General features: G+C 35.6%; 3 protein-coding genes across 3 annotated transcripts; 2 read left to right on the top strand and 1 right to left on the bottom strand.

Moving 5' to 3' along the window:
* Positions 1 to 220: 220 nt before the first annotated feature.
* On the top strand, positions 221 to 1,767 carry LOC135844776 (uncharacterized). The gene is made up of 3 exons (XM_065363121.1): positions 221 to 367; positions 694 to 772; positions 864 to 1,767. Exons 2-3 carry the CDS (start codon positions 721 to 723, stop codon positions 1,649 to 1,651), a joined length of 840 nt encoding a protein of 279 aa, XP_065219193.1. The 5' UTR covers positions 221 to 367; positions 694 to 720; the 3' UTR covers positions 1,652 to 1,767.
* Positions 1,768 to 7,083: 5,316 nt separating this feature from the next.
* Positions 7,084 to 9,152, top strand: LOC135844892 (uncharacterized). Its single transcript, XM_065363281.1, has 3 exons — positions 7,084 to 7,215; positions 8,050 to 8,128; positions 8,227 to 9,152. The coding sequence occupies exons 2-3, from the start codon at positions 8,077 to 8,079 to the stop codon at positions 9,024 to 9,026; spliced, it is 852 nt and encodes a 283-aa protein (XP_065219353.1). The 5' UTR covers positions 7,084 to 7,215; positions 8,050 to 8,076; the 3' UTR covers positions 9,027 to 9,152.
* An 8,584-nt stretch (positions 9,153 to 17,736) lies between these two features.
* LOC135843574 (uncharacterized) lies at positions 17,737 to 21,016 on the bottom strand. The gene is made up of 3 exons (XM_065361505.1): positions 20,242 to 21,016; positions 19,801 to 20,010; positions 17,737 to 19,722 (listed from the first exon to the last, which is right to left on the bottom strand). The coding sequence occupies exons 1-3, from the start codon at positions 21,014 to 21,016 to the stop codon at positions 18,416 to 18,418; spliced, it is 2,292 nt and encodes a 763-aa protein (XP_065217577.1). The 3' UTR covers positions 17,737 to 18,415.
* Positions 21,017 to 22,580: the final 1,564 nt, after the last annotated feature.

Genomic DNA, 22,580 nt, shown 5'->3' with positions numbered 1-22,580 from the left:
AAACACATCAAAGATTTTCTTCGAACACCTCGTTGATGACATAAAAAACTTAATTTACTAGACCTCATAACAACTAATATCAAGATGCAGTTGACAAATGATTTCTTCATACCTGCACCTGATTAAATGATGCCTCGTGGAGCGGATTTCTTTCCAAGAACTGATTCAAAAAACCTAGAAAATGCGTTCATTTGTCAAAACAACACCATTTGTCATGCATCCAATTAATAACACTTGTGTTTAGGTACTCGGTACTCCTACATCACATGGTTTTACTATAAAACGTGAAGTTTTTTCACAACTCGAGACATTAGTTCATCGAATTTCATTTCCGTGCAACCAGAACGTTTCTTTGCTCCTGAAACTTGTAAGTAAAACCTTTCATATAGTATTCTGTTTCGTGCTTGAGATTGTGAAAAAAAATCGTTGAGATTGATCATCTGATCAATCACTCATTTGAAATTTGATCCAGAATGCATCAAATGATGAGTTTTTCGAGAGAATTCGCCTTCTGTTGCTTTTTCAATGTCGGATGAATTCTTGAAAAATCAAATATCTTTAGGTCCATACCTACCTAGTGTTTTTTGGAGAAATTCATTCAACATTGATAAATTGCGCAATGTTTTCATGTACTCGTAAAAATATTTGTTTTCTTTTTTGATATTTAACCGTTGGACTTCATCTTTTTGACAGACACCAGGCAAATCTCCAACTCTCATCATGAATAACTTATCATTCATTTGCGGAACCTTGCTCATCGGCATCATATCAGGTAAACTTTTTAATGCATTTTTCACTCCTTCAAAGCCGAAAATTTGTAAACTGATTCACCGCTAATCTCATCCCCCATCGAATGATTTCAGCCAATGCCAACCCAGTTCATAGCCAGGTCCCATCAGATAATAACCCTTCTCTAAGCTGTGTTCTTTTCAAAGAACTCGGCTGCGACGTTCAATGCACATTCATGGCAAAACTGCAAGACTCGACCTCTGAAACTTCAGCATCCTGCAACGATGAGCAAAAATGCACCTGTACAGTCAAATCGGACGAATCTGACGATTCCCTGGTCGCCTTGTGGAATAAAAAATTCGAAGCGGATGATGACCTGATTGAACAAATTAGACAAGGTAGATCACTTCCCAGAAAGGTTAAGCAAGTGTTGAAGAAAAATGCATCTCGAACGGGCGAGCAATGTAAACAAGCCCTCGCGACAATTCTGCCGAAACGCCTGTATAGTCAAATTCGTGTTAAACAAAATAATACAACCGAAATTAATCAGACAAAAATAGATGTGGAATCTATAAAGCAATTGGTCAACGAAGATGAAGTGAATTCAGTGATGCGGAATTCGCCTGAATTCTACTCCACCAATCTGAATTGCTTGAGTTGGGTGCATAATTTCTTCGTATACTTGAAAGCTCGTAAACAAAGTGCCAGCATCCAAAGTATTTATCATCAAGTTGATCTAACTGGTAATGGACTTTTGAAAGAAAAACTTGGTTTCTTTTTGAAGAAGAATGACGCTCCAAAGATAGATACAACTATCAAGTACGAACAGGATAATGCTGCTTCTCAAATTGTGGCCAATATGGTGGTTGATGGAATGATCAAGAGCCTTGGTCTTCCCAAATGTTTCCCCAGGTCCTCATAAACGTATTTTCTGATATGTACCAGCATTGATTTATGTTTTACCTTATCATACAATTATTTTTTAGATAGCCTTATGCCAGCATGAAAATTTAAAATAAAATCACTTCGTAGCATTGATGCATTGGATTATTTTTTTGTCACACTCAACGCTTTAAAAAAGGAAGTGCGCATTTCAACCAGTAGATAAATTTTTGAGCAGTACACAGAAAATCAAAAGGGCATCCAAAAATGCCCACACAAAAAAAACTTGAAGAGCTGAACTTCATTTTTCGTTTTTCTGAAAATTTTCAAAAATTCAGTGGCTCGAAATGTAAAAATGACCCAAGGAAGTACTGGAAACATATAGATTTGATCTAGAGGAAGCAGAAAGATGAACTGACAAAAATTAGAATAAATCAGGAGGAGGTTTAGGTTGAGGGAAATGGAATTAAGATCTCAAATGTATTTAATAAATTTTTTATTGACTCTGTCGATAAAATCTCAAATAAATTCCAAAACCTTGTAACAAATAGCGCTTACCCAGCCAAGAAAATTATAAATAGCCTGGGGTTCCCTCCAGTCACATGTGATGAGATTCATGCTGAGGTCTTAAATCTCCCAAACAAACTATCTATGGAACTTGATAACATTCCGCCAAAACTGTTTAAGGAAAATTTTGTTATGGGTAATTCTCAAAAAAAGTTTAAAAATCGTGTAATGGGTGGTTTACTTGAATACTATTGACAATTGAAATTTTTTTCAGTGGTATTGTGTAGATACCAACTCAGGGGTCACGTGCATATAGTTTAACGTCCCCCAACCCCCCTCCACTATGGGTCAAGTCCCCCCAAACCCTGAAAACTCCATCGTCGTGGCCTGTAATGACTTAAATTTTTTAACTTCATCTTCAAAAATGAATTACACTATCACTTTTTCTGAAAAAAAAAAAAAAAAAAAAAAAAAAAAAAAAAAAAAATGGTACATATTATTATACGATATGAGAGTAAATGACAGAACTGATATAAATTTTTGGAATGATACTTTATACCCTGAAACCGAGATCATAAAGTGATGTAATGAGTTTTTTGTCCATCGCTGTGGCCAATTTTTGTTAATTGTTTTCAAGCTCTCCTATTTGATTTTTTTAAATGTGAAATGGGTACACTGTATCGTTTTAGTGATAGTAATGCTGCGCCCATTTCAAATCCATCAAGCAAATACAGTTAACCAGTCTGCAAATTATAATCTGTGAAAATTGTACTGATTACCATTTTTCGGATCCATCGCCGTGGCTTATCATTCTCACGTTTAAAAGAGACATTTTTTTTCTTGAAAAAAAGAAAATATTCAAATGGTAAGTATTTCATGACCACAACTTTGAAAATTGAAAAATTATTAATTCTATTACCAGTAAAACAAATTTTAGTTCTTTTTTTTCTTACGTCGTGGGTAGTACAGTTTGGTATTTCGTTGTGGCTATTGTGATTTTTTGTCCACGGCGAAGGAAAATACCTACCCTATCGTGTTCGAATACTCCCATCAAAAGGTACCTGGTACCTACTTGATGACCTTTTTGTGAGCTAAAGCTACCAATAACTGCTCCAATTATACCTATACCTACCCAAAAGTAGGGAACAGCCTTTTTTTCCAATATGTAACACCAATTTTTTTGAAGCCCCTGCCCCCACCCCTATTGAGGATGACTTGGGCCTGAAGTCATTTTAGGGGTCCTGGGTATGCCTAGAATCAGGTCCCTTCTGAAAAAAAATCAAAAAAAGGTTTTTATTTTTGAAAAATTTTAGTACTGAAATTTAAACTTTTTTTGAGAATTACCCTTATTTTGGCACCAGTTATCGCTGACATCTTAAACAAATCAATAAATCAAGGAAGATTTCCATGGTCTCTGAAAAAGACCATTGTTGTCCCTGTGCATAAGAACAAGAGTAAATTATTTATGGAACATTACAGGTGTTGAGGCAGCATACCTTGGTCCCAGTAAGGCATTTGACACGGTTGATGTTGGGATTCTTTTACAGAAGCTCTGGAACTGTGGGATAAGGGGCGTGCAGCATGACTGGTTCAGATCCTACTTGGAGGGAAGAACTCTAGCTGTTAAAGTTGGGAATAAAATTGGGAATTTCTTACCTGTAGTGCATGGGGTACCACAGGGCAGCATACTAGGACCAATCCTCTTTTCAATTTACATTAATGACATTTTCAAACTAAAATCAAATGGGACATGGGACATTATATGGATTTGCAGACGATACAACTTTAGTAAATAGGGCCAAAAATTAAGATGATCTTATTAAGTTTATTAATGAAGATTTGAAATTATTGGGAGGCTGGTTCTGGCAACATAAATTAAAACCAAATTTGTTCAAATCAAAATTGTTAAGTTTTGGCTATAGGGTTTCCCCATGACCTGGGGTCTAGGTGCTACATGCATGAAAGCCCGGATTGTAGGGCTCCATGTGCATACCCCTGTCACAAGTTGAGTCAACTCGGTACCTCGGAATAATGATCAATTCCAAATTGATCTGGAAAGAACAGAGGTTATACTTACAAACTAAACTAGAAAACTAAACTATTTGATTCGCTTCCTGGCATAACATTTTGGCACTCAACACATGGTAAAAATTTATTATGCTCTCTATCAATCTGTGCTCCAGTATGGCTTGTTCATCTGGGGGGGGGGGCGGTGGACTGTCACTTAGAACATATCCATATTCTACAAAAATGGGCAGTTAGGAGCATTGTAGGTAAAAAAAGGGGGGAAAGTACAAAAAACAATTTTCAAAAACTAGCAATTCTGCCTATTCAAAAACTATTAAGTTCAGGCAATTGACTATTTACAAAGGAATAGGTCCAAATTTAGAGTTTGTGAATGAGAGGGGGAGGAAAATTGATAACACCGTTGCTCCCCTACCTAGGTACCGACAAGACAGATCTGGTGCTCAGGCTCCATGGTGCTTGCCAAAGCTGTTTAATGCAGTGATGAGTAGAGATTTGGGCTCCCAGCTGGCACTTAGTCCTGTGGTTACTGGAGAGTGAAAACACTTACATGTCACATGTCTGCCTTCTGTTTGCTTATAGTATGTGAGGTCCTGTTATTCCGCTGTAGATGTACTCATTCCTGCATAAGTTCATTATTTTTAACTTTTAGTTTTGTTTTATACTCTTTCATTTGCTTAATTACATATTTATTTATTTATTTATTTTGGTTTGTTTTGTTTGTTTCTCTTTCTTTTTCTTTTTTTTCTCTCCTCCTTCAATCTGTTAAATTTTTTTCACATGATCAATGTTACCATGGAGGCCCCCTCCCAGTTGGGTGAAAATCTGCTCTTCTGCCAATAAATACGCGGTAAAGAGCAGTTTAATTGGCGTTTTATACTTCAATGCGACTTTAAACTGCTGCCATGCAGCAGATTTTACAGTTTTCAAAATCGCGCTTCAATTCACGGGCGTAATTTGAAGCGACTTTTTAGGTTGTTACATTTTCTGCACAGCAGAATAAAATTTCTGCTGATAAACATGCCACAAGAATATTTTGTAGCGTATTTTTATCGCGTAAAGCCGCTACGCTTCTAAATTATGTGGCGTATTTTTGCACGTTGAAAAAACCAGCCACAAAATACGCTACACAAATATTTCGTAGCGTATTTAATCGCGTGTTTGTTGAAAAACGCGCGTAAATTTGGTATTTTGCGCGTGTGTTATAGGTTAGTATATAAATATTTGTTCTCTTCTACCAAGTGACCTGGTGGAGTAGGTAGCAAGGAGTCCGCTTACAGATCCGGGGACCCGAGTTCGATCCCCGCTAGTGCCGAAAGATTTTTCAAGAATATTTATCAATGGCAGATTTTTAGGCGTAATTAAAATACGCGCCGATTTATGGGCAGAAAAGGCATTGGCGTGAAGTGTTAAATCTCCTGCCCACGTTTTTATGTCGCGTAAGAGCAGATTTTCACCCAACTGGGCTCGCTTGCGTAACTGCGCATTGGGGGGATATTTTGTAATTTTGAAATATGTTTAGAAATAAATGAATACTGATTGATTAATTGATTGATTTATTGTACTGGTCCATTTTTTTCTGGCTCTACACCACATAGATTTGATTTTTATTAGGAAGAAATTTTTACCGTTCAATTTAAAATTTAGCATCAATTGAAAAAAATCAGTTTATTTCCAAACGTTTCTTTCTCAGAAAAATCTTTTTATCCTCCCTTTCCCAAAAAAATTGAAAAAAAAAAAAACAAGAATACCGATTTGAAAAAGTTAATGAAATGTTGGTGACAAAGGATTAAAATTTCTCTGTTGGTATCAGTATATCCTTTTAAATAAACCTTTCTTCATGAGAAATTGAAATTTGAACTTTCAACTTTTGGCAAATTTCAAAATACCTACTTACTTAAAAATTCTGAAATGCAATGCACTTTCAAACTGTGAAATCTGTTTTGATCCAAGTATCATAGCTTTGCAGATATGCGCTGCTGATGCTGAGTACCTCGAGACAAAGTGAAAACGATAGAATCTTCTGGCCCGCCCTTCTGAGAGGGCTGGCACCAAATTGATAGTTTCTGGTGTAGGTGTAGAGTCTTGTTGGAAATCGTAATTTGCCCCCAAAAGTTTTGATCTGATCATATCTGACCGAATCTCAAAGTTTCAGTTGGATAGATCTGCTCATCTGATTAGATTAATTTATGCTTAAAAATAAAGTAATTCATATACTTTTTGGGAGATTTAAAATTTTCTATCGTTATTTTTTATTTTTTCTGCATTAAAAAATAAATTGGAAACAAAGATAAGAAGATTTAAAAAAAAATATGAGCTCACCATAAGGTATTTGAATGAAAAGTTAAAAATTCATGGAATTCAGATTTCTTCATTTCTACAAAAAATCATAATCATATGAAACAAGTCGAAGTGCATTAAAGCATGTGAGGAACAATTTCACGAAATTTGCGAAATTTTTCATATTTTATGTTCATTTCTCGGAAAGCGATTCGTATTGATTTCGAAAGTGGAAAAATTTCTTCATTGTATGACAATCAAGGTGAACTTCATTTGAAAAATTTCACGAATGCAATTGCACTTGAATGTGATTGAAATTACGCTTATTTCCAGGAAAAAAGAAACTGTAACGTTTATTGAAAAAACTATTCGATAATTTCTTCGCTGGTGGGTACACCTGATTAATGATCCTTCGTCAATTTCATTTGCGCAATTTATTTCACGAAGCTTTAAGCGGAGATCAAGGCCAGCAATTAATGAGTTCGTTCGCAGCACAAACATGTTGTGACAGCCAATCAACAGCACGTGCATTATTAGGTACCTACTTACTGATCTACGATACCTACGCAGAATTTTTAATTTCTTGAAAACCTATACATGTAGATCGAGGTCACAAATTAATGAATGACAATTTGTCACTCCCAATTAAAAACACCTGTACTACGATCACGTTTCTTTTCACTATTTTACTATAAAACAGGAAACTTTTCATAGCGTAAAATAGTTATTGCAAACAGACTGACTTCAGTGTAACTTTACTAAAGTGTGAATTCTTCATTGCTCCAAAACCACGTAAGTCAAGTTTAATGCATACCATATCTATGCCGACTTTATGCCTGTAATTATGGGGAAAGTCTGTCGTATTGACCATCTGAAAACCCAAGGGAAAATTATTAAATAATCTGATGATCACCTGATCTGATTCCATGTCTATAGTTGGATCTGATTGGATCGAGAGAATGCTCAGATCTAACCAGGTCAAAATTGATGATCCGATCAAACAGGTCTGATAAAATGTGGTCCAAATTTCGATTTATTTGGTCATGTCTAGATCTGATCAGATCAGATCAGATCATGAGATCAGATCTAATTAAACAGATGGATCTGATCACGTCTGAACAAATCTAATCACTCAAAATTGAAACTCTTAAGAAGAAGGTATCTCAACTCACATAACATTTTTTGAACCGAACAAAGCTACATCGAAAAAAGTCTGCAAAAATAAATCGCCTGCCAAAATTTCAGTTTTTTTTTTATTTTTGATGATTATTTTTCAAAATTGGGCCCAAAAAATTAGAAAAAATCAAAATTCACCATGTTGATCTAAAAATCTGAAATTTCTGATATGCCCTACTCTCGACTCACAAAATCGATTGAAAATAATTTCGAACCGTTTTGAGCAGTTCTGGAGATTACAGCAGATTTTTGAAAATTACAATTTCTTCAACATTTTTCAAAAGGAAATTGGAAAGCTGAAAATCCATTCTGAACCTTAATTTCAACTTTCTGAGTCGATTGGAGATGATTTTAAGCGTTTTTGGAGACTTCATAGACTTTTGGTGAATTTTATTTGTCAAAAAAATGCCATAAAATTTGTCCAATCAATAATTTTTATGCATTTCACAGATTCCCAGTGAGCATTCACTCCTCACCATGAATAATATATCATTAATTTGTGGAATCTTATACATTGGTATACTTGCTGGTAAGTTGGAATTTCTCTTCATTCTACATTTTTTCACTCGCCCTCGTCCAAATCCACTCAATTCGCAATAATAACTTCAACTTTGCAAATGATTTCAGCCGATATCACTCCGGTTCACAGCACAGAAAATGCGCAAGATTCTCAAACCACAGCACCCTCCCAACCGTCCATCTATACTCCTTCTTTGAGCTGCATTGTTTTAGGAAATCTTGGATGCGGAGTTCAATGCTCTTACATTGGAAAACTCCAAAACGCCCACCTTACATTAGGACAGTGCGACAAGAATCAAGCATGCATCTGTAACATCCAATCGGGAACTCTGCGCGAATTGTGGAATGCAAAATTTAACTCGGACGATATTCTCAAACAAATCAAAAAAGATAAAACCCTCATCAGAAAAGTTGGAGAAGCTTTACGAAACCCATATAAAACGGGCGAGCAAAGTAAACAAGACCTCGAGGAAATTTTACCAAAAGAAATGTTCGAAAAACTTCGCCTCAGGTATGACACTAACAAACTGAACCAGAGGAACCCAGATTTGGCTGATTTGAAGAAATTTGTCGAAAAAAAGATGTTATCCGAAGTGCTGGGTTCGCCTTATTATAACCATAAGCATCCAGAACGTCATAATTGGTTACTCAGTTTATTCAACTTCTTGCGCGAAACCAAGGATGAAGCTAGTATCCAAAGTATATATCATCAAATTGCTCTCACCAACAATGATACTTTGAAAGGAAAGCTGGAAAACTATTTGAAAAGATACCCAGAGTCTCCTCGGGTAGATACGACTGTTCAGTACGAACAAGATAGCGGACTTCCTCAAGTGGTCACTAATATGGCCTTGGATGGAATGATCAATCATGTTAAAATTCCTGAAGATTTTCGTAATTTCCCATAAGAATGCTTCGTGTTGTACGAATAATTCATTTTATGTACATATTATGAATACTTATTAAAGTACTACCACATTTAGTAGATTTCCAAATGAGGGAAAATTGACTATAAAATAAATGTTTCAGCATCATTTCGATTAATTCATTTGTATGTAATAGCTTATTCATTCATCGGCTTAAGAAGACATCTGAAGTCTCCATGCAGTAGGTCTAACGCCCGCCATATCTGTTTTTCTTTTTTTCCTATTACCTAATTGAGAAAATCGTGAGACAAATGGTTTAATGTTGAGTCAAAATTTGTGTAACCTTATTGACAATTTCAAGTGGCAGAATGCTAGCAACGTTGCTAGCATGACTATGCTAGCACTAGTTGCACCATTTTGAACACCATAACTAGCCTATCTGCTAGCAAACTGTTGCTAGCATGGTGCTAGGAAAGTAGTACCAGCACCACGCTAGCATCATTTTTCTAGCATTATGCTAGCATCATTTTTCTAGCATTATGCTAGCAACAGTTTGCTAGCAGATATGCTAATAAGGTGTTCAAAATGGTGCCACCAGTGCTAGCATGGTCACGCTAGCATCTTGCTGGCATATGCTGGCATACAATTGACATAATTCTAGCACGGAGACTAGCATTGTGCTAGCATCAATTTGCTTGCAAATGAACTAGTCAAGGTGCCCAAAATGGTGCTACTGGTGCTAGAATGCTCTTGCTAGCTTTTTGCTAGCATGCTCTTTCCAGATTTTTGCTAGCATATGCTAGCATGTGTATAATTAGTATAATGCTAAAAGAATATCAATTTCTTTAAAAGATTATAGGGTATTTTTAATTAATGGTATGAAATTTCCCAAAAATATCCAAAAAAGGGCAATAGCTCTACAATGCTAGTTTAGAGCTAGCATTGCACTAGCATCTTGTGCTAGTATAAGCTGAGTGATTACTTGGCGAACTTCACTCTTCTTATATTTAAACAAGAAACCACATTGAGCTTATATTCACATTGACTACATACTTCATCTAAGAGAAGTTAAGTGTATCATGATAGAGAACAATGCTAGCAATGTGCTAGCATTATGCTAGCCCTTGACTGCTAGCACCTGGATAAGAATGTCTTCCAACAAAAATCTAGCTCCATGCTATTACCTTGACTGCTAGCTTTACCAAGATTGGAATAGCGCTAGCAGTAGACTAGTGCATGTTTACCAGTGATTGTCCTTCTAGCAAGTAACTAGCGTATTGCTAGCATGCCTTCCAGACAAACCACCTTGACACAATCTTGAAAAAAAAAAAATAGGGTCGAGTTAGCTCAAATTTTAAGTCGAATTTGGGCCAATAAATTTCATTTTCATCATTTTTTTTCGGCATAAAATCTACCTATTCTCGAACATTATTGATATAAAATCGACCCAAATTTACCATCGAGCATTTTTCATATTGAGACATCGCCACATATTTTTTGTCGATAATTTGAAGATTGTGTGTAGTTTATTAGTCGATTTTTCAACACTTTCTTGTGATTTAATGCAAAATCGACTCAATATCTGTGACGACGGTTTTGAGTACTCTATCAACACTTTTTTCTAATAAATTTTGTGTCGAGCTTATGAAAAACAACCTTAAATCTTCAGAAAATCGCTCTTTGTATTCTATAATTCTAGTGCATATTTACGCAAATTATACAAAATATTATGTGAATTGATATTTGAAATTATTTGATGGTAAAATCCCTGCACCTCGACTCTCCCATGACTCAAAAATTGGGTCGAGATGACCCCTTAGAAATGAAGTTACAATTATAACACTCCTTTTCTTCAACATTAATTTTTTTGGAAAAACTAGATACTTATACAGTTTGCTGCACATTTTATCTGCGAGTAGTAAATTGTATCAGTGATGAATAATTGACGCTGTAAATCAACCATAAAATTTTAAAGCGATTTTCATACCATTTTCATTTCTCATCAAAAAATAGTCAAAAACAACTTCAACATCAATGTGCAGGAAAAATTTTATATTTTTAAGAAAAAAATTGATGAAAATTTTGAGTCAAGTTTTGACTATTTTCAATCCATCAAAAAATTTGATGAAAAATTGATTCAAATTTTTAAACTTGAAAAAACGATTGGTTACGACAGCACAAATAATACATTAATTTTGAATAAATTTTCACGCCATTTTCATTTTCAAGTGATCATCGGCTTAAAATCAACTTCAGCTTTTATCTAAATTAATGTCTATTTTCAAGGCAAAATCAATGAATATTTCATATCAAGTTTTTATCATTTTATCATTTTGACAAAAAATTGATGAAAAATAGATCCAACTTTTTAAAAAGAAGTTATCAATTAGATATAATATGTATTACAATTTTGAAATAATTTTAAATTGATTTATTATGATATATTTTTATTTAAGTAAGCAAAAAATTGATGAAAAATCAATCAAACTTTGGAATTGAAAAAAGGTATCGATTATGATATCACAAATTTTGAATGATTTTGAATTGATTTTCACATCATTTTTAGCCAAATTTTTGTAAAAAATGATGGCTATTGCGGTAGGCCCAACTTTGGATAAAAAGGTCGGGGGTCAAAAATTTTGATAGTTCTCGACGTTTTGAGCTCAGACTAGACGATTCCCGGTGTGTCAGTTTTTATATATATAGGTATTAGTATCCAGACTTGTCAACTAATGAATGGGTTAATTTTACTATACAAGTGGACTGACCAACTTCTCAACTATAGTTGACAAGTCATGGGTTAATTTTACTATACAAGTCAACTATGAGTTTTCAGAAACTTCCACCAGAGGGCGCATGGCTTAGAAATCAAGGCGCGAGGACGAACGCAGGGTCTGTAGTCGATTTGTAGTGAGTAGAATGTGATGTGCTGGTGGAGATGTACCTAAATACATTGAAACGGAGTGTACCAGACAATAAATTTGACTAAAAATTTCTCAGCAGTTTATTGACTTATGGAAAAATTGAAAACGCTAAAAAATTCTATGCTGTTCACCCTTCTTTGTGGTATTAAAATTTTTTCAACATTCAAATTCCTTCAAGTCAATTTTCAAAATTTTACTTCAAAATTTAGCCTAAAAATGTAGGGGGAGATTAATGCACACGTGATGATTAAAGCATATAAACCCTACTTGAGAAGGTTGTTCACGTCAGTCTCAAGTAGGAACTAATTTAGCCACATTCCTGGGTTCTAATCAGGGGACTAATTAATTATGAATCTCACCTTCCACTACCAGGACCCCCTCGAACCAGATAATTCTACTTTAGGGGTCCAGCCCTATATACGAGAGCGGGTATGAGTCAGGATAATAATTAATATTTTGCAAATAAATTTACTCAACATTACCTATCACCTAAGTGAGGGACCCACCCCAGGTATAATCATAGGACGAATTTAGATGTGTAGGATCGTATGTATATAAAGAAATAGAAACACAAATGAACTTCAAAACTGTTTATAATTACTTCATCACGTAGAGAAAAGATCAACATTTGTTGGTATCTCAAGAAACGTAATTATAATTGAAGTTAAAACAAGAATTACTACATTCATAGCCTATTCTTGTGGATTTGGGGAAAAGGAAAGTATTTGTTATAAAAACTAAGAAAATAAATGATAAATACCTTGGAATTGGGAAAGACAATATAAATACCATTCCAACACCAGAATGATAATTAAAAATTGCTGTTTGGTGTTGTATAGGTATGTACTTCCGGAATAGTACACACTACTATTGACTCAAAATAAATAGAATAAATGGGGAAAAATCCGAGCCATAGGAAAATAATCCCTCGTGAGCATCATCTCTGTGCTAGTTTCAGTACATTCGAATCAATAGAATCAATGCATTGGACTAGACCTCACACTTCCCTGGCAGTCCAAGCTCGTAGTCTTGGAGCTGACCAGGTCAGGTGGCAGTAGAATGAATACTGAAGTTCTTAGAAACTAGCTTGAGAGAGCTCAATGATGAAAATATGAATATGGGACGAGCTGCGGATGCAGCGGCTGCGCGCGATGGTGCGCTGTGATTGGCTGGATATTAGGTCATATTTCGCGGAATTACCCCTTTCTATAGTAAGGCTCGCGGCGCGGATATTCGCGTCAGGTTGGGTAATACATCAATACTTTTTATCCCAGCTAAGTGGTATAAAAAGCATGATTTTTCTCCCTCTACATATGCCCCGATTTAGGTAACACATGTAGCGAGGTCGAAATATGGTACGTAAATCCAAAAAATAGCAGGAGAATCAATAGAATCAATAAGTAGATGACCAATATCCAGCGCCACTGCCCCGATTTATGTAGTTTATTGTGTACTCGTGTAGTGTGTACCGGAAGTAATAGAATTAATAAACATCTTCAAGAATTCGAGGTATAGAAAGATAGAAGTAAATAACATGGAAAACATCCACAAGATTACAAAAAGAAGTTACAATACGAAACTACGTAATATAGAAAATACAGCTTAAAGTAAGTTTGAAAAAAAAATACGTAAAAATAAGATAATTACGTAATGCTATAGAAAATGAAAATGTACAGAAATTTGAAAAATGAAAATGAAAAGCAAAATGTGAGAAAAAAAAAAAAAAATAATGATTTTACAAGTAGGACAACTGTCCAAAAGTTAGTACAGTGTAAAAGTAAATACGTACCTATTTGCTTTGGATGTATTAATAAAATAATATAACTTCTGTAATAATTGAGTTTATGTTTTTTTATTTTATTTCAGATGTAGCAGTTGGAAACGGATACAGCAGTCAAGTCAGAAAGTTGAAGATTACTTGATCGTCGTATAAATGATGAAAGTAGGTCTAAATCATTTACTGTGTAATAGATTAATTTCGTAGTATGACGGCTAAGCGCTACAATTATATGTGGAATACTATCAAAAATTGAATTGTTCTGATTGATTAAACGAACTAATATAATTGTGGCTGATTGTTTCCCTTGGTATTCATGTACCGTGTTAATTGGGAATCCGTTACGTGCTAAGATCTGTTTTTCATGTTGAGTAAAACATAAGTAATGAGCGTCAACTATATGAGGTAGGGAAATAATATTCTTCAGTTTGACGAGATTCATCTCATGATGTATTTGCGACGATGAAAACATACCTTGATGATAGTATTGAAACAATAATGTTGAGGTGGTTAATGTACACCTATGAGAAATTGATAAATAGGTATAATTCGAAACGGAGTCATCTGATATTGTAGAAAAATGTACAGTTGGTAATAAAGAACGATTGATATATGGGATTTGATTTTTGTCTCCAACAAGTATTACTTCCTTCACGTTGGACTTTGCTATAGCAAATATAATTTCACCTAAATGAACTAAAAATGCTTCATCTATAAATAACCGTGTATAATTCCTATTATTTGTACCCATTAGGTAAGAATCAATTGTTCTGTAATTACGTTTTAAATGGTATTCATCCAAAGTATGTTCATTTTTCAAAATCATTTTATTTCGAAAATTCTCAGCTCCTTCTTTGGTTGGAAATAATACAAGATCTGATAGAATATTTACGTTACTTAGAATAAATGATGTTTTCCCACAGCCCGGTACACCTTGTACAATTGTAAATTTCGGAATTAATGTCTTGCTCAGATCAATATTTTTGCAAGAAAAGAATAGGTCATAATCACTTAATATTCTGGTTTCATTTGTTACAATTAATTTTGGAGAATTCAAGGTGTCAGAATTAATATCGTTAAGAACGAGTAAGTTTTTTCCGTCGCAGGCATATTTGTAATTACTGTATGGTGGAGAATGAGTAAATTTTCCAAAGTTAGTATCGTAAATTCCTATTTCCAAATTTTTAGCAGGCATGATCTTTGAATTTTCAAATGAAGAATGAAGTACACTTGCATTCCATAGTGCCGAAACCGAGTTCAAATACCAGATATATAATTGCTCATTAGCAGCATTCAAGAAATTAAGATTCTCGTCGATCGTAGAATTACTCATTATGTAATAAATGAAACAATAATTCAACTCAAGAAATAATATATTCAATATGATAAGGAAACAATAGTGTCCAGCAAAAATAATAATCGATTATTAAATAAAATTAAATAAAAATATTCAGTCTTCGAGAAAATAAGAAAAATAGGAAAATTTGCCAACTTTAATTCACACTTCTAATTGGTCCAATAATTGATGACGTAGTAAATATAAGTATCGATAATCTATTTGTAATGATAACAAAAATTAACAGCGTTTGTTTTTAATTTGTTTCAGATTATGCGCAAGGATGATTACGAAAATATCGGCAGAATAAACGGGAAGTAATTATAGTTCGCGATATTATATAATATGATACATCAGTACTTTGTTAATCATTATCGTCTTTTTTCAGCGTGATCGGGCTCATCTGTATTGGCGCGTTTCATGAATGGCTTCAACAGTCTTCGCTCTGCAAGATAAGGAATTAAGCCGAGTAAAACTTCAAGATGACTACTCTGTGTTAATGCGGGAATGTTTGACCAGTGTGCAATTGGTAAATGATGATCTACCACAGTCTCCACTTCGTGTAGATAGACAATTCTGGAGGAACGACTTAATAACACTGCCGTATATCGAAGCCAAGCTCGTAAGTCCCTACATGTCTGCTCCGTCTCGCTAGTGTAGATTGGAGGGATTATAACGATTTTACAAACATGCGTCTTGAGAATGAACTCCAATAACTTCTTAGCATCTTCGGTGATATCGGTCAACGGTGTACCGTTGGCTATGTCTCGATGGCCAAGAGAAAGAATAATGTATTTAGGGAGTACTACCACATATTTCCGTAAATTCTTCTGAATATCTTTTATCGTTATAGATCGGTTCACGAAGAGATTCGAGGGAAGCTGATCGACCAAATCAATGTTTCCAGCGACAGCATCGTCTACAGCACCACATAGGATGCCATCTCCAATGATCCAATGGCCTTGGATAAAATAGACTGGTTCACGAACGCCATCAGATCTGCGTAGCTTGCCCGAAACAATGTAAAAATAGAACTTGTGGTCATTTACGTATTTAGCAACGTCTCGTGGCACTTGACGATCGATGTAAAAAGGTAGTTCGGAAATCAACATATGAAAAGTCGCAGTAGTTATTACACCATCAGCTGGAATTCTCACCTTTGGGAACGAACCGATCGTCGGACGATGGTAATATGTAATAGGAAAATTATTACGAATATCAAGTCGATTTACTTGTAAGCGACGATTTTCTCTCATTACAGGTACGATGGCAGCTGCTGGCTCAGGTACGGGTACTGGAGCAGGTTCGGGTACAACAGCATTGAGAATCGGATGATAAAGTTGATCGAAATTCATGGCAGAATCATTCGACGAAGCGGACGATGGCGAATATTGATCGGCTGGGATTGGAGCTCGGTAGCCGGAAGTTGATGGCGGTGAGTTGTCAGTTTCGAAATTACGTAGTGCGGCTTGTAAATTTTCAACTGTTACCTTGGGTCTAGGTGATGTAGAGGTGGACGGCATTGACGACTTATCATCGATTTTCTGTTTAGGTTTAGACTCCTTGGAATCGGAATCAAGCGTCTGCATAGAATCGATCGAAAGTTTCAGAGATGCGAGTTTGGCACGTAAATCTTCGATTAGACGGTCTCTTGCGCGTAAATTAGCTTGCAGTTCGGCATTACGATCTAAGGTTCGTTGGATTTCACCGTTGAGTCGATTATTCTGCGCGTATGTACTATTCATTTCTTGATTGAGCGACATTATTTGAGCTCGCGTAGAATTATTAACGAATAAACGTAGGCTCTCTGATATAGGTGATACTTTAACCACGATTTCATGAATTGAAGTAACAGAGATCGATGCACCGCAGTTATTGTATAAGCAATCTAATTTCCTCTCTATCATACCCTTTGTCTTTAGCATCAGGCATTTGAGATGCATTACGTGGTGGCAATTCGAACCGGTTACCAGGACAGGAGATGCTGTAGATCCAGCCGGCGGAGCAGCTAGCGTATCATCGCAAATGGTACAGACGGCGATACTCAGCTCAACGGAGTGTGTTAAATTAGCAGCAGCCATAATCTCGTTCCACAAAATAAAATATCGAATGTTACGGAAAACAGCAAAAATGGCACAAAATCGCGTACGTCAACTGAAATGGAGCACTAGCAATGATCACGTTAACATTCAAAATACTAATGAAGGCTAATAGATATTTGCGTAAATTCCTTGTGGATATTATATTGAAAAAATGCTGTAAATGGAAGGGATTATCTTTATAAGGCTGTTAAGTATCACTGTATTTAAGTAGGTGGGGATTATCCATGTAGCAAAGGCCTACAGATTATTGTAGTATCCGTCTGGCAAATTCTATTTATATCTTGTTATCTCTAGTAGACGGATTCTTCCGATAAATTGTACCTGTAAAATATTTTATCTTGAATAAATGGCTGTGAATATTTCCGTATTGTAGATTATTAGAGTTTATACGATTTCAGCATATAATAATCTCAGGTGAAAACATGCAGCTACTAGTATGAGAATTGAGTACACGGAAGATGGAACTATAAATAGAATTAATTGCAGTATAGTATGGTCACCAAGTGACAAGTTAAATGGAATATTTTGTCTCGTAAGCGGTAAAATAGAACCCACCTGCAGTAAATAACATGAATATTAAATCAATCATATTGCAAAATTCCCTCAGTACTATGTCAAGTTAATTGAGCCGCGAAATTAACCAAATTGAAACTTTGATACCGATAATCCCAAGTAGTGAATAAATTGCCTCAAATCACCTTCCAATAGAAATAATCATGAACAAATAAATAATGCGATTTCTGCAGAAGAGCGTATACTTCTTACAGCTCTTGAATATTTATTATCAAAAAGATAGAAAAAATATCAACCTTTTATAATGGGCCTTCTAGTAAATATACGAACTCGAAAAAGTAATTATACATTAGAAATATAACAAGAAAAAAGAATCAAACAAGGAAATACAATTCACGAACACGTAAAAATAGAAACCACTTCCGAAAATCCCTGTTATATCATAGAAAAAGTAGAAAAATTAATCATAATAAGCAAAATACGTAAATAAGTGCTTCGTAGAGCAAATTAGCTTAATTTTTATAATAGAAATAATCTCGTTGAATGCGTAATGGTATAAAACATAAGTCCTAACATAGGTACTTATGTTGATCGAAAAACAGCGAGCTTTGAATTGAACAAATACCGATCCATGTTCAGCTTATTACCGCATTCTTGTCAAATAAACAACTTAAAAATAGAAAAAATTCAACGAAAACAAATTCACAATTTAACAAACAAATAAGAAAAATAAACAAAAGTGTCACCTTAAAGAATAAATATTTACGAAAATGTCTGTACTACGGCCTGTAGGCGAGAAGATGGCTAATTCTGTAGATTACGTCGAATACTACGAACGGATGAACGTATAGGATACCACCCATATCGCAATGATAGGGCTCTACGCGATCAATAGTTTCTTCGACGAATTCTAAGTAGTGAATTCTTTCCGTATCCATCTGAGGCATGATACTTCTCTGCCAGTCGCGATATTCCAACAATCTCTGAGCGTCTTCTCGTCTAGGAGCTACGATGGTCGGAAGAACAAGAATTCGCCGTACGCCATGGTCAAGTAAACATTTCAGGACGAGGTTGGTGTTTAATCGAGTAGCCAATTCATTTTCAAGCGTATTATCGTGGGTTCCCATAGAGAGAATTACGTAAGGCGGCACGTTTGTCAAGTGGTTGTCAATATTATGCATCAGCCTTTTGGCGCTAATGAAGCTCCCTGCAAATCTTGACCTATCCCACCGATTCTTCAGAACGGAATTTCTTCTTAATGGCTCTCTAGCCAACGAATGTGCCAAGCCATCACCAACCACCCACCACCCATTGAAGAAACAATGGGTTGATGGCTGGTTATCGTTCGCAGACCAAGTCGTAAAAACCGATGAATACATTTCTTGCGTTTGAAATGAAAATTCTTGTCTCAGCTGATGTTGAATTTGACGACCATAATGGTAGTTCGCTCTTTCGAGGATTGCCATAATATTACTGCGGCGGTTAGGAAAAATCGCTCTTTGCATTGAATGGCCGTTTACTCCTCCGTCGTAAATACGTATTTCACGTTCATCGCGGAAGTCTTCATTCGGAGCGTCTTCATCGTCCATTAACGGTCTTTGAGCTTCGGCGACAGTAGCCACACGTGGCGGTATTACGTTACGGGTCCGCGGATCTCGCGACATACGTGTAGCGTTTGAAGATGGCGCAACGATATGGTTGACCAGCACGTTATGTGCGTTGAAAAAGCTTCCCAATACGTTGCGGCCGCTTGGACGGAAGGTGTCGCGAAATCTTGAAGTCGCTGGTACAGCATCATTTGCCAATACTGGCGGTTCAGTTGACGGATGAGCAGGTGGCATGTTCACATCATCGAGGTTGATTTCTGATGTAATTTCTTTATTTTCCTCGATAGTCTTAGGCGACACGATGACCGACGATGAAGTCGAACCGTAAATTGATACTTGATCAGTATTCGTCGATTGGCGTGATGGACCAGCTTCGCCGATTTTTTCGACCGGAGGAAGTGAATTGGGCACCTTTGCAATTAAGCCATCTTGCGCATCCAATTGCAGGTCTAGTTGTCGTTGGAATTCACGCTCTTCAGCTTCAAATAAAGAAAGAATGCTAGAATTAGATGAATCAGTTGACTTGTTAATTGAATCAATAGAATGATTAATAATACCTTCTTTCGCGGCGAACATCGACGATAATCGATCAATCGGTTCGTTCAAGTCGTTACGTCCAATTGGGCTCGTGTTTTCAGTTTGTACTGTATCTTGCAAGTCTTCGTTATTATTATCGGTATTTGCGCAATTGTCTACTTCATTAGTATCATCGTCAATCGTATCTTCGACGTATTCACCGTTTTCTTGAACTAATTCTTCATCAATATCTGTGGAAACACATGGAATATTAAAATTTCTTAAATTATGAAATTTTGAAACGAATACGTCTTTAGAATTAATGTCAACAGGTGTAGGTAGTAAATTCTCGTTTCCACAGGTGAAGTAATTGAAAAAATGCAATTCGCGTAAAAACAATTTCTGTTCAGCGTAATTGAAGTAATTGGTACGATGATGATGGTTACGTGTATATTCAGGATGGTTAAAACAACAAAACTTACCGTCGAGATGATTAACTTCATTTTCACGTCTGATATTATGCAGTTGTTGTTCCAAATCCGAGATTCTATTCAAACGTACGACACATATGGCCTCAGCATCTTCGAGAGATTCTTGGAGATGGTTAATGCGTTCGGATTGTCGACGGATTATTTCTCCCTGGTTGTCAATACTAATGCGATGAGATTGATTCGTACAGACGCATGATGGTGTACCAAAACGGAAGGATAAATAATTGTACCGCTGACGTACAAGGAGCGCGTTACAGTTTTTGTTTGGACATTTATTTTTCACCGTCTTAAAATTTCCAGCCGGGGTCCGTTGTTCTGTTGCATCTTTAATACAGGTTTGATGGAATACGTGCGGGCAATATTCGTTTTTTACAACTTCTTGACGCATCTCAAAACCGTCGCCGCAACGTTCACACATAGGCACTTTGAACGATTCCATGACTCTAGAAGAATGAATAGAATTAGTGTCAGAATCCGATATATCTATGTCTATAGATTGGATAAAATCAGTTGGGAAATCATTATTAGGCTCTGCACAAATAATGTCGTCGACATACGTTTTAGTGATTGGTCTATCAGGGTCGAAAATTTTTGATCGGTAGGATGAATTAGGTTCGTTGAAATATGCTCGAACTAATTCGGGCTTGTAAAGAGATAGGTCTTCTTTGTATAAAGCTCTACGAGCATCATGAATATCATCGTCAATCTCTTTCTTCGAAAAATAGTACCGGTTTCCTTCCCATTTAATAAGATTGTGAAAATTCATTGTATAAAGAGTAATAGGTACCTGGTAAAGAAATCCGCGTCGTCAGAGTCAAATCTAAACAGTATCGAAATAATTCCCGGTTAGCCTATTCGAACAGTAATTACGTAAATTCAATAGCTTTGCGAATAAATCGGTAACAAATATTGACAAATTGTGAATGGTATTTTACCTGGTCGTGTTGAATTCAAGTTGAAGAAACCGTATCACCAATTCGCTGAATTAATCGAATCAATAATCGTCTAGTAAATAAATCGAAATTGGTAACTTATGACGAAATTTAAGTAATGAATGAATATGAATTTAATTCTTACCAACAACGTCGAATATTCTTTGCTGATATCGTAAATCACCAATAAAATCACACAGCTGGGCTGTTGCCAAAATACCACGTTGACTTCTGATCAAACAATGAATAAATGTTGAAATTAATGAACGAATTGCACGCAATTAATCAATGAATATTTGTACGACTGGAGTATCTAGTCTTGCCTATTATGGAATAAATATCTTGACTGATTTCTTACCTTTTAAACTCAATTTTCACGCATAGATGGATATATCCGTAGAAAATACACACCGATTGGACTCAATGCTAATGAATAAATTTTTCAAATTAATACTTCGTCTCGAGTAGAACAAATAGGTATATTGTGTGCTTGTTTACCGTATGTAGTATCCAATTCGTAATTAAATCAAGATTCGTTTATTATAAGGATAAATCCACTGCGACACAATCTGACCAAAGTCGCTGAATTAATCTCCAAAACTGAAAGATATTCACGAATCAATCAAATAGGCTATATAAAATGGTCGTAGATATTATGGATAGAAAGAGTATCACAATAGTAGCTTCCAATCAAATATGGTAAACAATAACAACGTGGTACTTACAGCAGGATAATTTGCATCAATCTAAATTAATCCAATCGAAATATAATACCGCATTAATCGCACAAAAACACCACTGCAATTAAGAAAAGAAGTTCATGAAATGCCTTTAGGCTAGTATGGTGTAGAAAAAATCAAATAATATTTACCGAAAAAGATGGCGACGCAAATAAAAGCACACACAATTCGAGAGAGACATTCGCATTGAAAGCTAAACGTTGAATAATCGTATGTCAGCATCGATGGTATAGGTTCAGTTCGTAGAAGCAATAAATGCGATAAGGAATCTGCCTTTTGTATAATTTTTAGGCGACGGTTCCTTATCTTATTCCCCTCCCCTCCTGTCGTCTCGTACGGCTATCACTTTCCATCGCTAAATATAACTTCTTATGCGACAGAAATCAATCTGGTAAATTTTTGTTCAAGGTTGAGAGGAGAAAAAATGAAACAATTCGTACACGTTAATAGGTAGTTTTTTTTTTTATTTATTCGCATAATAAGAAGGGACGTAATTATAACACAAAGTAGAAAAAATAAAATCAAAATTCTTCTCTTAAAATTAATACAGTATGTACAAGTGTTGGACAATAGATAATTACGTAAATATCGGTAGAAATGATTAAAGTTGGTTAGAAGCTTCCAGGGACTGTGTGAACTTTACAATTCTGTACGCAAG

Source organism: Planococcus citri, chromosome 4, assembly GCF_950023065.1.
Source record: "Planococcus citri chromosome 4, ihPlaCitr1.1, whole genome shotgun sequence".
In the NCBI taxonomy this organism is placed as follows: domain Eukaryota; kingdom Metazoa; phylum Arthropoda; class Insecta; order Hemiptera; family Pseudococcidae; genus Planococcus; species Planococcus citri.
This window is presented reverse-complemented; position numbering and strand designations above follow the sequence as displayed.